The sequence below is a fragment of the Pterocles gutturalis genome, unplaced genomic scaffold, assembly GCF_000699245.1.
Source record: "Pterocles gutturalis isolate BGI_N339 unplaced genomic scaffold, ASM69924v1 scaffold51227, whole genome shotgun sequence".
NCBI lineage: Eukaryota > Metazoa > Chordata > Aves > Pterocliformes > Pteroclidae > Pterocles > Pterocles gutturalis.
The window spans coordinates 1-11,165 of NW_010114822.1; the positions used below are offsets into that span (position 1 = coordinate 1).

The following is an 11,165-nucleotide window of genomic DNA, read 5'->3' on the forward strand; positions in this document are numbered from 1 at the left end:
CCCCCAAAGCCTGTGGCTGTGCCCAAGAAGCCTGTGGCTATACCAAAGAAACCCGTGGCTGTGTCCAAGAAGCCTGAGCCAGTGGCTGTGCCAGAAATGCCAGAGCCTATGCCTGTCCTTAAAAAACCTAAATTTTCTTTAGTTAAAGGTACATATATCAGTGACTGAATCCTCCTTTTCTCTGTTCTCTGAATACCTTTTCCATTGTTTCACTGATGTATCTGCTGCTTAGGTATCTGAGTGAATAATCTGTCACTTAAAATTTTATTCTTCATGTTCTGAATGCCTTAGTCTTTTTAGTCATCGCACTTTTCACTATTGCATGTATAGACGTATCTAAATATTCACAAAAATGAAAATTTACTAATATCTTTAAAGCACCTGAAGTGCCAGAGAGAACTCTTCCTGAAGAGAAAGTGCCTCTTTCAACACCTAAAAAGCCAGAATTTAAAAAACCAGAGCCTTCTCCAATCAGAGGTATATATTGCCAGGAGGCATCTCCTCTCTTTTTTTTGTTCATAACTGTGTCTTTAAAATGTGTCGGTTGTATGTAGACTACCTTGCGAAAGACTGTTTGGAGCACGAACGGTCTTTTGTGCTTGTGGCCACTGTTACTCACTGTCATTTTATATATGTTAGGTGTCTTTGTCTTTTTTATGTTTTGTATGTACATTTATATACATGCAAATAAAAGGAACCAATGTTTTTGAAGTGCCTGAGGTGCCCAAGAAACCTGTTCCAGAGGAGAAAGCACCTGTTGCTGTCCCTAAAATACCTGAACCACTACGAAGTGAAGGTATATGCCATCATATCTATTACTGTAAAGACAATCCTTTGTCTTGTTCTTCCAAACATAAGCTTTAAAATAGATGTTGCTCTTTTTTTCTCATTGTAACCTTGATTCATTCTTACATAGGGAGTAGGTTTCCAAAAGCATGTATTAACTGCAAAGGTAACAGATAGTGAGCGATTACTTATCCTAACATGTATTTGTCTGTGTCTATTGGAGTAGCTTTCTTTTTAGTGATATCTACATAATTGTTCATGTGAAACAATCTTATCATTGTAAACTTACACCAGTTGTCAATATTCTTTAAAGAATATGAAATCGTAAAGGACATTGAGCCTGAAGAAGCAGAAGAAATTCCAGTTGCAGAAGTAGAAGAAGCTTTACCGGTTGAAGGTATACAAAATACCTACCTACAGGCTGCTGGACACCTTTCTTTCATTACTGTGCAACTTTTTCTTGCTCTGTTGTTCTTTGCACATGTACCTCTATGTTGTAGGTCTCTGCCCAATTCTTGTTATTATGTTTTGGAAATGAGTGCTGATCTCTTAATTCTAAGTACAGCATACAGATTAATTTAAATACTTTCACTTTGTTTCTTGTCAATGAGTGTCTTCCTGTCATTTGGTTTCCCACCTTTGTTCTCATGTTATTAACATGCTTTTTAAAGTCAACTTGGATATTTGTATTGTATGCATGCTACAAAGCAGTAGCCTAAGGCTCTTTCATACTCCCATTTGATTCAGTGAGATTTTTTTCACTGGATTCATTGAAAATGGAAAATATCCATTTTTACATTTGTACATTGCTCTTCACATCACTGTGGTAGTAAATTTATACTAAATCTACCTAATGTTATTCAAAGCGCCGGAACCTGAAAGGAAGATCCCTGAAAAGCGAAAACCACCACCACCTACTCCACCAACAGAAGATATTAAATTGGCAAAAGAATTACTTAAAGGTATAATAATCTGAAGCCTCAATTAACAGTGGGAACTCAAACATATAATCCTTTTAAATTATACTGATGAATCTTGAAAAGCATGGTTTTAAACATATCACTGGATTTTTTTTTTCTTTTCTAATTTACTGTCACTCTCACGGTGCGCCTTACTAATGTTCATTCCCTTATGAGTTTTTGCCAGTATTACACCAAGTCAGTTTACATGGGTTCTTTTCAATAGTTACAGAAAAAAAATCAATTCATTAAAAAAATCTTAACCAAGTTAACACATTCTTCTATCATTAACATAATTCTTCCATCTTTAACCTGTTCTTACAAATGAAAAGAATCCCCAGCAATCATTTGCTGGTGTTATTATATGAACGTGGGTTTCAGATCAACTGTGCTTCCTACAGATCATCTGACGACTTCTAAACAGTTAAGCAGCCAGAATCTTAGCTTTGTAGCTCTTGTCTTTCTGTTACATCAATAGTATTAATCAGTTGTTTGGATATTTTAGAATGTTCTTTCCTTTTTTGAATCTAAGTATGTGTGTGGTAAAATTAAAAAAATTTTCTTTAAAGCTCCTGAATCAAGGAAGAAAGTTGTGACTGCAAAACCTGGTGAGCCTCCAAAATTGGAACCCCCACCTGCTAAAGGTACCTAGCTAATATAAGAAACTTACTTAAATTAAGCCTCTCATGAGCCCAAAGTTGTAGTTCTTGGCATCTTCTTCTTCTCTAATTTGCTCAGAAATATCAAAAAGCTGTCTATGTTAGATCATGCTCAAGAGCGGACTTCGATGTATATGTTCATGTTTTATTTATATCCACTTCAATCTCCCATCGTGCAATTCATGAGATGCAAGAGACAGAAACACAGAAGAGTGAGAGAGTTTTTATGAGTTTTGTCACTTGTGTAGATGCTCACTTTGGTTCTCTGCTTAGGAAGAAATAAAAAATAATGTACCATTTAAATAGATATATATTTGTTCAAACATACTTAGCTTATTAGTTGTTTGATAGGTAACTTATTTTTGTGAGAGGACACTTTTCAGTGATGGAGATGAATAATGAATTGAGCAAGCCACTTTACAAGCACTCCCTTGTATTTTCATATACACTGGAGCTTAAGACAAGCTAAGCAGCTAAGCAGTGAACATCTCTTCTTAATGCTGTTCCAAGTTTAGAAATTAAACTAACTAAAACCTTATGAATATCATAGACAGCTCAGATTAATAGATATGTAACATAAGCCTGTAATGAAAGAGGAAAAGGAGAAACCTTTATAGTTTTGTCAAACCATACTTCTCTTTTGTTGATTTGTATTAAAATTTTGTCTTATGCATAAGCCTAGAAGACAACTGTCTGCAAATAATATGGAAAAAGTATTAAAACCATCAACTTCAGTATCAGCAGTTTTACCTTTGTGTTTGATATTCAGTAGTGGACTAGCATTTGATTTGTGTGTTTGGAATGGGTACTTGTTAGTTATCTCTTACTATTATTATGAACCCATAATAAAATCTGCAATAATATTCTTTTAAGTGCCTGGACTTGTAAAGAAACCTCGCAAAGTAATTCCTGAAGTTACTCCTCCACCAAAAGAAGAAGTTGTTTTGAAACCAGGTATAGTAACTTAGCTCTTTTTTTAAAACCCAGCATATTAACATTGTTCAGTATATTCCCCTCAGTAACATTGGGTTTTGTGTGTGGTATAGAGAATTACATGAACAAAGTACTACCTGACATGTGTTTCTCGGGGAAAGCCTTTCTAGTTGCAGGGATGAAGTGAGGATATCCTGAAAATCTGTCAGATCCAAAGTATATCTGGTGAAAACAGAGCAGAACACTGAAAATCTGGTTCCCCATAACTCATGTTTTCTTAATCTCTGTAAAGCCTATACAATTGACAGTTTTCCACTGTTTCCAGCTTCTGGACCCCTAATTATTTTCCAGTGATGGTGTAAATGTTATTAAAGTCACATATGTAATATCTGTATCCTCTTTTATGGTTTTCTTAGAAGTACTGCACAAATCACAGAACCCTGTGGTACTACTGGACATCAGTCCACTTTCCTGAAAAATCTGGAGCCTTCTGAATCACTTCATGCTGAATTATTGCTTAGAAAAAGGAAACACTAATTCCAATTCTCTTTGAAATACCACAGCAGGATGATTCATGCCCATGTACCTTGCAGCTGACCTTTACATTTCAGACAAAATAATAAAATATGAATATTCCGTTTTTCAGATGACAGTTCATTAGATATCCAAGACTGATATCTGACAAGACAAAAATAATTGAAATAAATAAAATAAAAACCAGGCATTATCTAAATTAGAGCTCTTCAAATATAACACTTGAAGATTCCGTCTTGTTCTCTTACTGAAGTCAATAAGAGTTTAAGCCATAATCTTGTTTTTTGTCCCGGAAAATAACTTGTACCTGCAGTTATTAATGCATAATTATGTATAGTAAGTCATCATTTAAATATTATAAGAAATATATGATAAGATATTATAAGAAATTTTATTCTATGATAGACAGTTAACATGGACATCTTTCCTCTCAGATGGACTGCTCTTAATAAAAGCACCTTTTTCCTGGCAAAGACTTTGTATTTCAAAAGTCTTTCAGAACAGTAGCCTGAATAGTACACAAATTCTTCCATTTATATTGAACTATATATTTTACATTCCTGTTTCATCATGTTTGTTGATATATTTTTAATCTTTTTTCTTGTTCACCATCTTGTTCTTTTGTCTATCTGTGCTTTAAAAAATGAAATTCCTTTTCTTTTAAAGTTCTTAAAAAGAAATAGGAAGAGGAAGAACCTAAACCAGAAAAAGAACCTAAACCAGAAGTTAAACCAGTATCTACACCAGTAGAAAAAATTAAGAAACCTGAAGGTACTAGATTACATTCAAATCTAACTGATAAAGTATAAATAAATAAAAATTATCCAACTTTCAGGTGGTACTCTCTGAAATTGAGGAATGAAAGTGAGATTTAAAAGATGGCTTGTATTAACCTAATTGTGTAAAATAAATCTTCACTTGAAAACAGTTAGTCAAAGCTTTCTTTTAGTTAACATTTTGCAAATATTTGTCCTTTTGTCCATTTAGTGTTTCTAATTTTTTCAAATCTCACTCTTAAAACCACATATTCCTAAACCTTATGAACATTTGAAAAAAGAATGAAAACTTTTTAATACATTGGAAATTATTGTATTTGGGGATCCAAGGTGTTTCAATATACCTTACAAAATTAAAAAAAATATATATATTTTAAAGTCACAGAACTTCCTAAGAAGAAGACTGAGATACCTGTCATAAAAAAAGAGGAGAAACATGTTCCTGAACCACCAAAAGGTACAGATGTGTGGTGCTCTTTTTCCTTATTGGAGCAACTAAATGATATCCATTGTTGAATATCATGCTATATTAACCTAATGCATTGCTACCATCCAGTCTGACTATTGTGTCATTATTACTTGCTTTGCATTCTTCTGGATTTCTTGTTGTCTTTAATTCTTCAGAGCTTGAAAAATTCATCTTTTTTCCATTGTATCTTGCTTTATAAGAATTCATCTCAAATTAATTTCTTGCTTTCTGGCTAAATATAATATAAACCAATAAATTCTGTTTTCAGTTAACTCTCTCTGTATTGTTGCTTCTAACTTTAATGTTCAATGGGATTACAAAACATGTAAATTAACCTATTTGTAATTGTTGTGTTTGAAATGCCAGAACCTAAGCAAGCAGCTATCCCAGTTCCTGGGCCTGAACCTAAACCTGTAGTAGGTAAGAATTCTTTGGTTATGAATACCAGTACAACTTTTCTTATGCATCTAGTATTTTCCATTCAGAGGTTTCTGGGTAAAAGGACATTAAACAAATGTCTTTAGTATTACTAAGACTGGAACTTTCACACAATCTACAGGACATTGTAAAGAACATCATACTTAAAACAAAATTATTTATTAAAACAAATATATTAATTTTTTTTTTCTGCAGCCCTGAAATCTCCAAAACCAGCAGCAGAATCAGCACCAGCTGTTACTACTCCAGTGGCAGTCCCAGTGGTTGGAAAGAAAGCAGGTATTTATGTTTATTCTGTGCTATTTATAGGGTTTTTCTCTCTGAAATACCTAAATACCTTCTGGATTAAGAGAATGAAGAGCTGTACAATCATATAACTCATTCATTACAGAAAGATTCAAGGATCTTGTTATTCTAGGTACTGTCACCTAATCTCAAAGACTGTCACCTAATCTAAAAGTGTTTCTGATATACCACAGAGATGAATCTGTGCTCTTGTTTCTGGATGTCAATATGTGTGCCTTTATTTATTGTCTTACTATGAAATGTGTGTATTTTGTTGATTTCTTGATGTTTATGTCCTTATGTACATCTTGTGAACTGCATCTTGTATTTTCTGTATAGCAGAAGAAAGGTTACACGTTTCTGAACAGTTCATGTGTTGTTTGGCTTTCATTTCATTATTGAAGTTCCGAGGAAAAATGGCAGTGGTGTTGAAGAACTAGGCATTGTTACTTTCATTTGGTATGCCTAGGACCCCAGATCACACCCTGCTGTGAAAAAAGAACTGTGAAGAGTCTAATTGCTCTGAAGCACTCCAAGCCTGACATCCATCAGTAGATCTGATGTACATGCTGCTTGACCATCGTTCAGAGGGCCTCATGTTACAGTATAGCTCATATCTTAGGCACTTTAGAAGCCTCACCATGAATGTCTCTTGGCCATTGATTTGGTGATATAGCCAGGCCTGCAGTGGCATAACTAACCCATTCTATATAGGTGGCCAGATGGGCCTTAGAAGGCTGTAATTTTCTGCTCCTTTTAACCTGGTTTGGATTTAAAATGGCAAACTTGTGAGACAATGTTCTGTACCATAACAGTAGTTTACTTAGGACTTCTGTACTGTGTGTGCCATCCTTATCTTTTGTTTTGTGATTGTGTTGTAAGTTTTCTGTTTTGTGGAGAAAAAGTGTTCTATGTCCATTTTATTTCAGGTATAGCTGGAAATTTTGTCTTAAAATATATTGCCCCTGATGCTTATTCTTATGGATTCTAACTCTCTAAATTACCTGTGAAACCTTTGTAGCTGCAGAAAAGCCTGATGCACCATCTGTACTAAAGCATAGAGATAAAATACCCCCAGTGGAAGAAGAAAAGCCCAAGTCAATTGTGTTAAAGAAGATTTTGGTTGAGAAACAGTTGCGTGTGGAAGAAAGAGTAAGTCCTAAGGAGACAGTTCTGGACATCCAGACAGTAGAGCCACTTGAGTTTAAAATGTCACTGGAAAAAGCTGATGGAATACTGAAGCCAGAGGGAGATGAGCAGGAGAAAGTGGCTTTTAAATACTTTATCCTGGCTCCTGAAGAAGAGGAACCAGAAATTACAGCTATAGTTTCAAGAAAGACTGACCTTACAGGTGAGAAAATAGAAGATGCAGTTGATTGTAATGCTTACACAAAGGATGAACCACCACTACCTGATGAGGAATTTAAATTGCTTCCTATAGCATCTGAACATGTGGAAAGAGATTCTGGGGAAGAGAAAGGGGATGAAATTAAATTTTTTTTTCATAGGGAAGGTGCTGTAGAGAAAGTCTCTGCAAAGTTTAGTGTTCTTCACAAAGGAAAGATTCCTGTGCATGAAAAAGAAGAGGAAATTGAGTCAATTTATGTAGGTAAACATATACCCAGAGAGCCATTTGAGCCCAGGAACCAGAAAAGACTTCTAGAAAAAGAGAGAAAATCAAAAATCAGTTTGCAACCTGAAGAATTTCCCATTAAGGATAAAACTTCATTTGTAAAGGATATCGCAGAGGTAGGAACAGCTGAGACTCCTCTGCCTAGAAGTGAAGAAGAGAGAGGTTTTACTCTAGAGAAATCTGAAGTTCCTCTTGGAGAATCCATGAAGGAGCATGGCATACAAAATAAAACTCAATGGATGCAGAAATCTGGTTCCAGAGTAGCTGGGATTCCTACAGATGAGATTCTTAATAAAGAAGCAAAGAAAATGTATATTATTCAAGATGATGAGGAAGATGAGAATCTGGACTTTAAATCAGCAAAACGACGTTCCTTAGACTTGCCTGAGGAGACTAAACCCGCATTGACAAAATATGGTGACCTAGAACACCCCAGAAAAGACAAGGAGGTTTCCAGGGAAAAAGCTTACATAAACTTCAAACCATCTATTCTTAAGTCAGAAGTAGAGGAAATGAAAGCAAGAGAAAAATATTCTGCAGAGGAAGGAGAAGTTCATTATGATGAGGGTTCAGGGCAATTGTTGACTGAGAAAGCACTCCTAAGTGATAAAAAAACAGGTAAAAAGATTATACCAGAGAAGGAAGAGAAAACTACCTTCAGCACCCACTTAAAAAAAGGCAAAATTAGACAGTCAAGTGCCCCTGAAAAGCTGTCTCTGGAAAAAGAAGAATATGATACAGTGATTATGGGAGAAGGAATGGAAGGTGAATTTTCCATAGGAGAACATGAAAAGGCAGTCAAAGATGAAACAGTGGGCAGATCTGAGTCAGTAAAGAAAGTTCCTATTCAGCCACCAGGGAGTCAAGACAAAAAACAATTTGAAGAAGTTCGTACCATTCAGGATGAATGTAAAGAAACTCCAGGTCTCAAAAGCAGCAAAGGCCGAACTGAAGAAAAGAAATCTTCTTTGACTGTGGAAGAAGTGACGCTTTTGGGAAAAGAACTTCCAGTGACAGAAAGTACATCAGATGAAAAAACATCAGCTAAACATGGCATTGGAAAAAGCGCATCTGTCATCATGTATAAAGAGAAGGGAAAGCTTTCAGACAAAATACCATCAAGCAAAGGAATCCCTACAAATGGAGAAGTTACTTACTGCTCAAGCATAGGTAAGATATTAAGTCCCAAGAAAGCAGAAGGAGAGAAAGAATACCAGAAATCAGAACCTGTTCATTTGATTGAGCAGGCCAGTAGACTTTCAAGTGAGAACAGGAGTTTGGACACACCTGGAGAATCACGTGAAGTTCTGGATGTTCCTGCAAAGTCTTATACAAAGCGAGGTGAGGAAGACCACGGCCAAATTCCTCCTCGAAATGCTTGTACTGTTTGCTTCAGGAGAATACCATTTGCCATTGTGATGTTTGTTTTCATTCTTTAACACCATTCACATTTCCATCTAGTCTGTCAGCTGGCTGTATCAGCATTCAGCTGCTCTCGACACATTTGTCTTCCTGTCTGTACATACATCTGTGTGATCAATGTTCATTGTCTTAGTCTTACATTTTTATATGACTACATAAATCATGTTGTGTACCCTTCTCAGAAAAACTCACACATTTTTTTTTCTCGTATTCATTTTTCCATTCACTGCAATAAAATCTGTCCTTCATTTCATTCATATCATTCTCCCATTAAAAGTATCTTATGTAGTTCCTTTCACAAAATGATGATGAGAAGCAGCATAGCATGGGAAATATTTTCAAAAGTCTGAGATGATTCATCACAGGTTGGGCAACTAACAGAACATCCCTGACTTGTGAGAGTATCACATTGTCCTGAAACATGTGTTTAGTGTGTTTAATTTATACAACTTACATTTTTGTTGTTTTCATTAGTAGAAGTGTGCGCTTTTTCTAAAAAAAAAAAAGAAAACCTATATAATTTGTGACAGGTACTTAAGCTATTTCGGTTGACAGGTGGGTATTCATCAAGGGCCTAATTGACAGTAAAGTGTTGGAGAATGGCAGAATTTTACAAAATAATGGGCACTGAGGAACTAGGAGCTCCTAAGCTGCCTTTCAGTCCCCACTGATGAGTATGTATGTATCTTTCCCATGCTTCAAGATACTGAACTTTCCTTGAGATATAGATAGTATAAGTTGTATAAACATATACATATGTTTATATCTTCCTCCCCTTCTATCTGTATATAGCTAAAGGAAAGGAAAATCTGATTTGTAAAACAAATGTTTGTCTTAATTTTAGAATGTATGTTTATTTAACTACATTCCTAATAATATTGATGTTCTGCTTCAGAGGCCAAGCCACCAAAAGAAGAAACTCCAAAGGGTCTCAGTCCAGTCAAAGGTAGGATACTACATGTCAATACCTACAAGCAAAAGAAATAAATCAGGATTAGTTTATTAATTTCTGGATCTGAATTACAGCCAAGAAGACGCCTTCACCAGCAGATGCAGAAAGAAGGAAACTCAGGCCAGGCAGTGGTGGTGAAAAACCTCCTGAAGAGCCTCCATTCACGTACCAACTCAAGGCTGTACCACTGAAGTTTGTCAAGGAGATGAAAGATATAGTGCTAACAGAAGCTGAATCTGTTGGCTCTTCTGCAATCTTTGAAGTCCTTATTTCACCATCCACTGCGATTACCAGCTGGATGAAAGATGGAAGTAACATCCGAGAGAGCCCAAAACACAAGTTTATTGCTGATGGCAAAGATAGGAAACTGCATATTATTGATGTCCAGCTGTCAGATGCTGGTGAATATACTTGTGTATTACGACTGGGGAACAAAGAGAAGACCTCTACAGCCAAACTCATTGTTGAAGGTATTCCATGTTTAAAGTTTATCAATAATTTAAAGGCTAGGTACTCCTAAAGCTTGAAATACTGGCACTTTGATTTTACAGTGATTGGTAAATGCATCCTTTTGTTTCCACCAATCACTACACATATTGATTTAATATGTAAGGTATTTCTGCATCACACCTACTGTATAAAATGAGACAAATCAAAATGATGTGTTTCCCACAGAACTCCCAGTGCGGTTTGTGAAAACTCTTGAAGAAGAAGTCACTGTGATTAAAGGCCAGCCACTGTACTTGACGTGTGAGCTTAACAAAGAAAGAAGTGTGGTCTGGAGGAGGGATGGAAAGATCATAAAAGACAAGCCTGGGAAATTTGCGCTGGGTATTATTGGTTTATCACATTCCCTCACAATCACTGATTCAGATGATGCTGATGCTGGCACTTACACTGTTACAGTGGAAGACTCTGAGCTGTCATGCTCATCTTGTGTGAAGGTAGTAGGTAAGCAATCAAAATCGTGTTCTCCTTTCTCTGTAGGATATTTGGGCTTTTTTAAAATTATGAAAGCTTTTTCTCACAGTATTACAATATAAATGGACAGATAAGATTTTTGCAGCTATTTAAAGCTTGTTGTAATACAAAATCTATTACTTCCATTTCTTCTATTTATGACCCATTTCTTTGTAGTAAAAGTCTGCTAAGCTGTATTTTTATGTAACTTTTTGTCATGCAGAAGTGATAAGGGACTGGTTAGTAAAACCCATAAGAGACCAGCATGTGAAACCAAAAGGAACAGCTACTTTCACATGTGACATTGTCAAGGATACACCAAACATTAAATGGTTTAAAGGAGATGAAGAAATCCCTGC

The 11,165-nt window shown here is 35.7% G+C and overlaps 1 protein-coding gene across 1 annotated transcript in view; it reads left to right on the plus strand.

Moving 5' to 3' along the window:
• Positions 1 to 681: 681 nt before the first annotated feature.
• Positions 682 to 11,165, plus strand: part of LOC104462808 (titin-like) — a 110,036-nt gene continuing 99,552 nt past the window's right edge. The window contains 13 exon segments of the mRNA XM_010074919.1: positions 682 to 796; positions 1,100 to 1,183; positions 1,653 to 1,748; positions 2,315 to 2,389; positions 3,278 to 3,358; positions 4,538 to 4,642; positions 5,027 to 5,104; positions 5,483 to 5,536; positions 5,750 to 5,833; positions 9,790 to 9,840; positions 9,921 to 10,316; positions 10,522 to 10,797; positions 11,030 to 11,165. The exon segment at positions 11,030 to 11,165 is cut by the window's right edge and continues 1 nt beyond it. Coding sequence (XP_010073221.1) covers positions 682 to 796; positions 1,100 to 1,183; positions 1,653 to 1,748; positions 2,315 to 2,389; positions 3,278 to 3,358; positions 4,538 to 4,642; positions 5,027 to 5,104; positions 5,483 to 5,536; positions 5,750 to 5,833; positions 9,790 to 9,840; positions 9,921 to 10,316; positions 10,522 to 10,797; positions 11,030 to 11,165 — 1,631 coding nt within the window.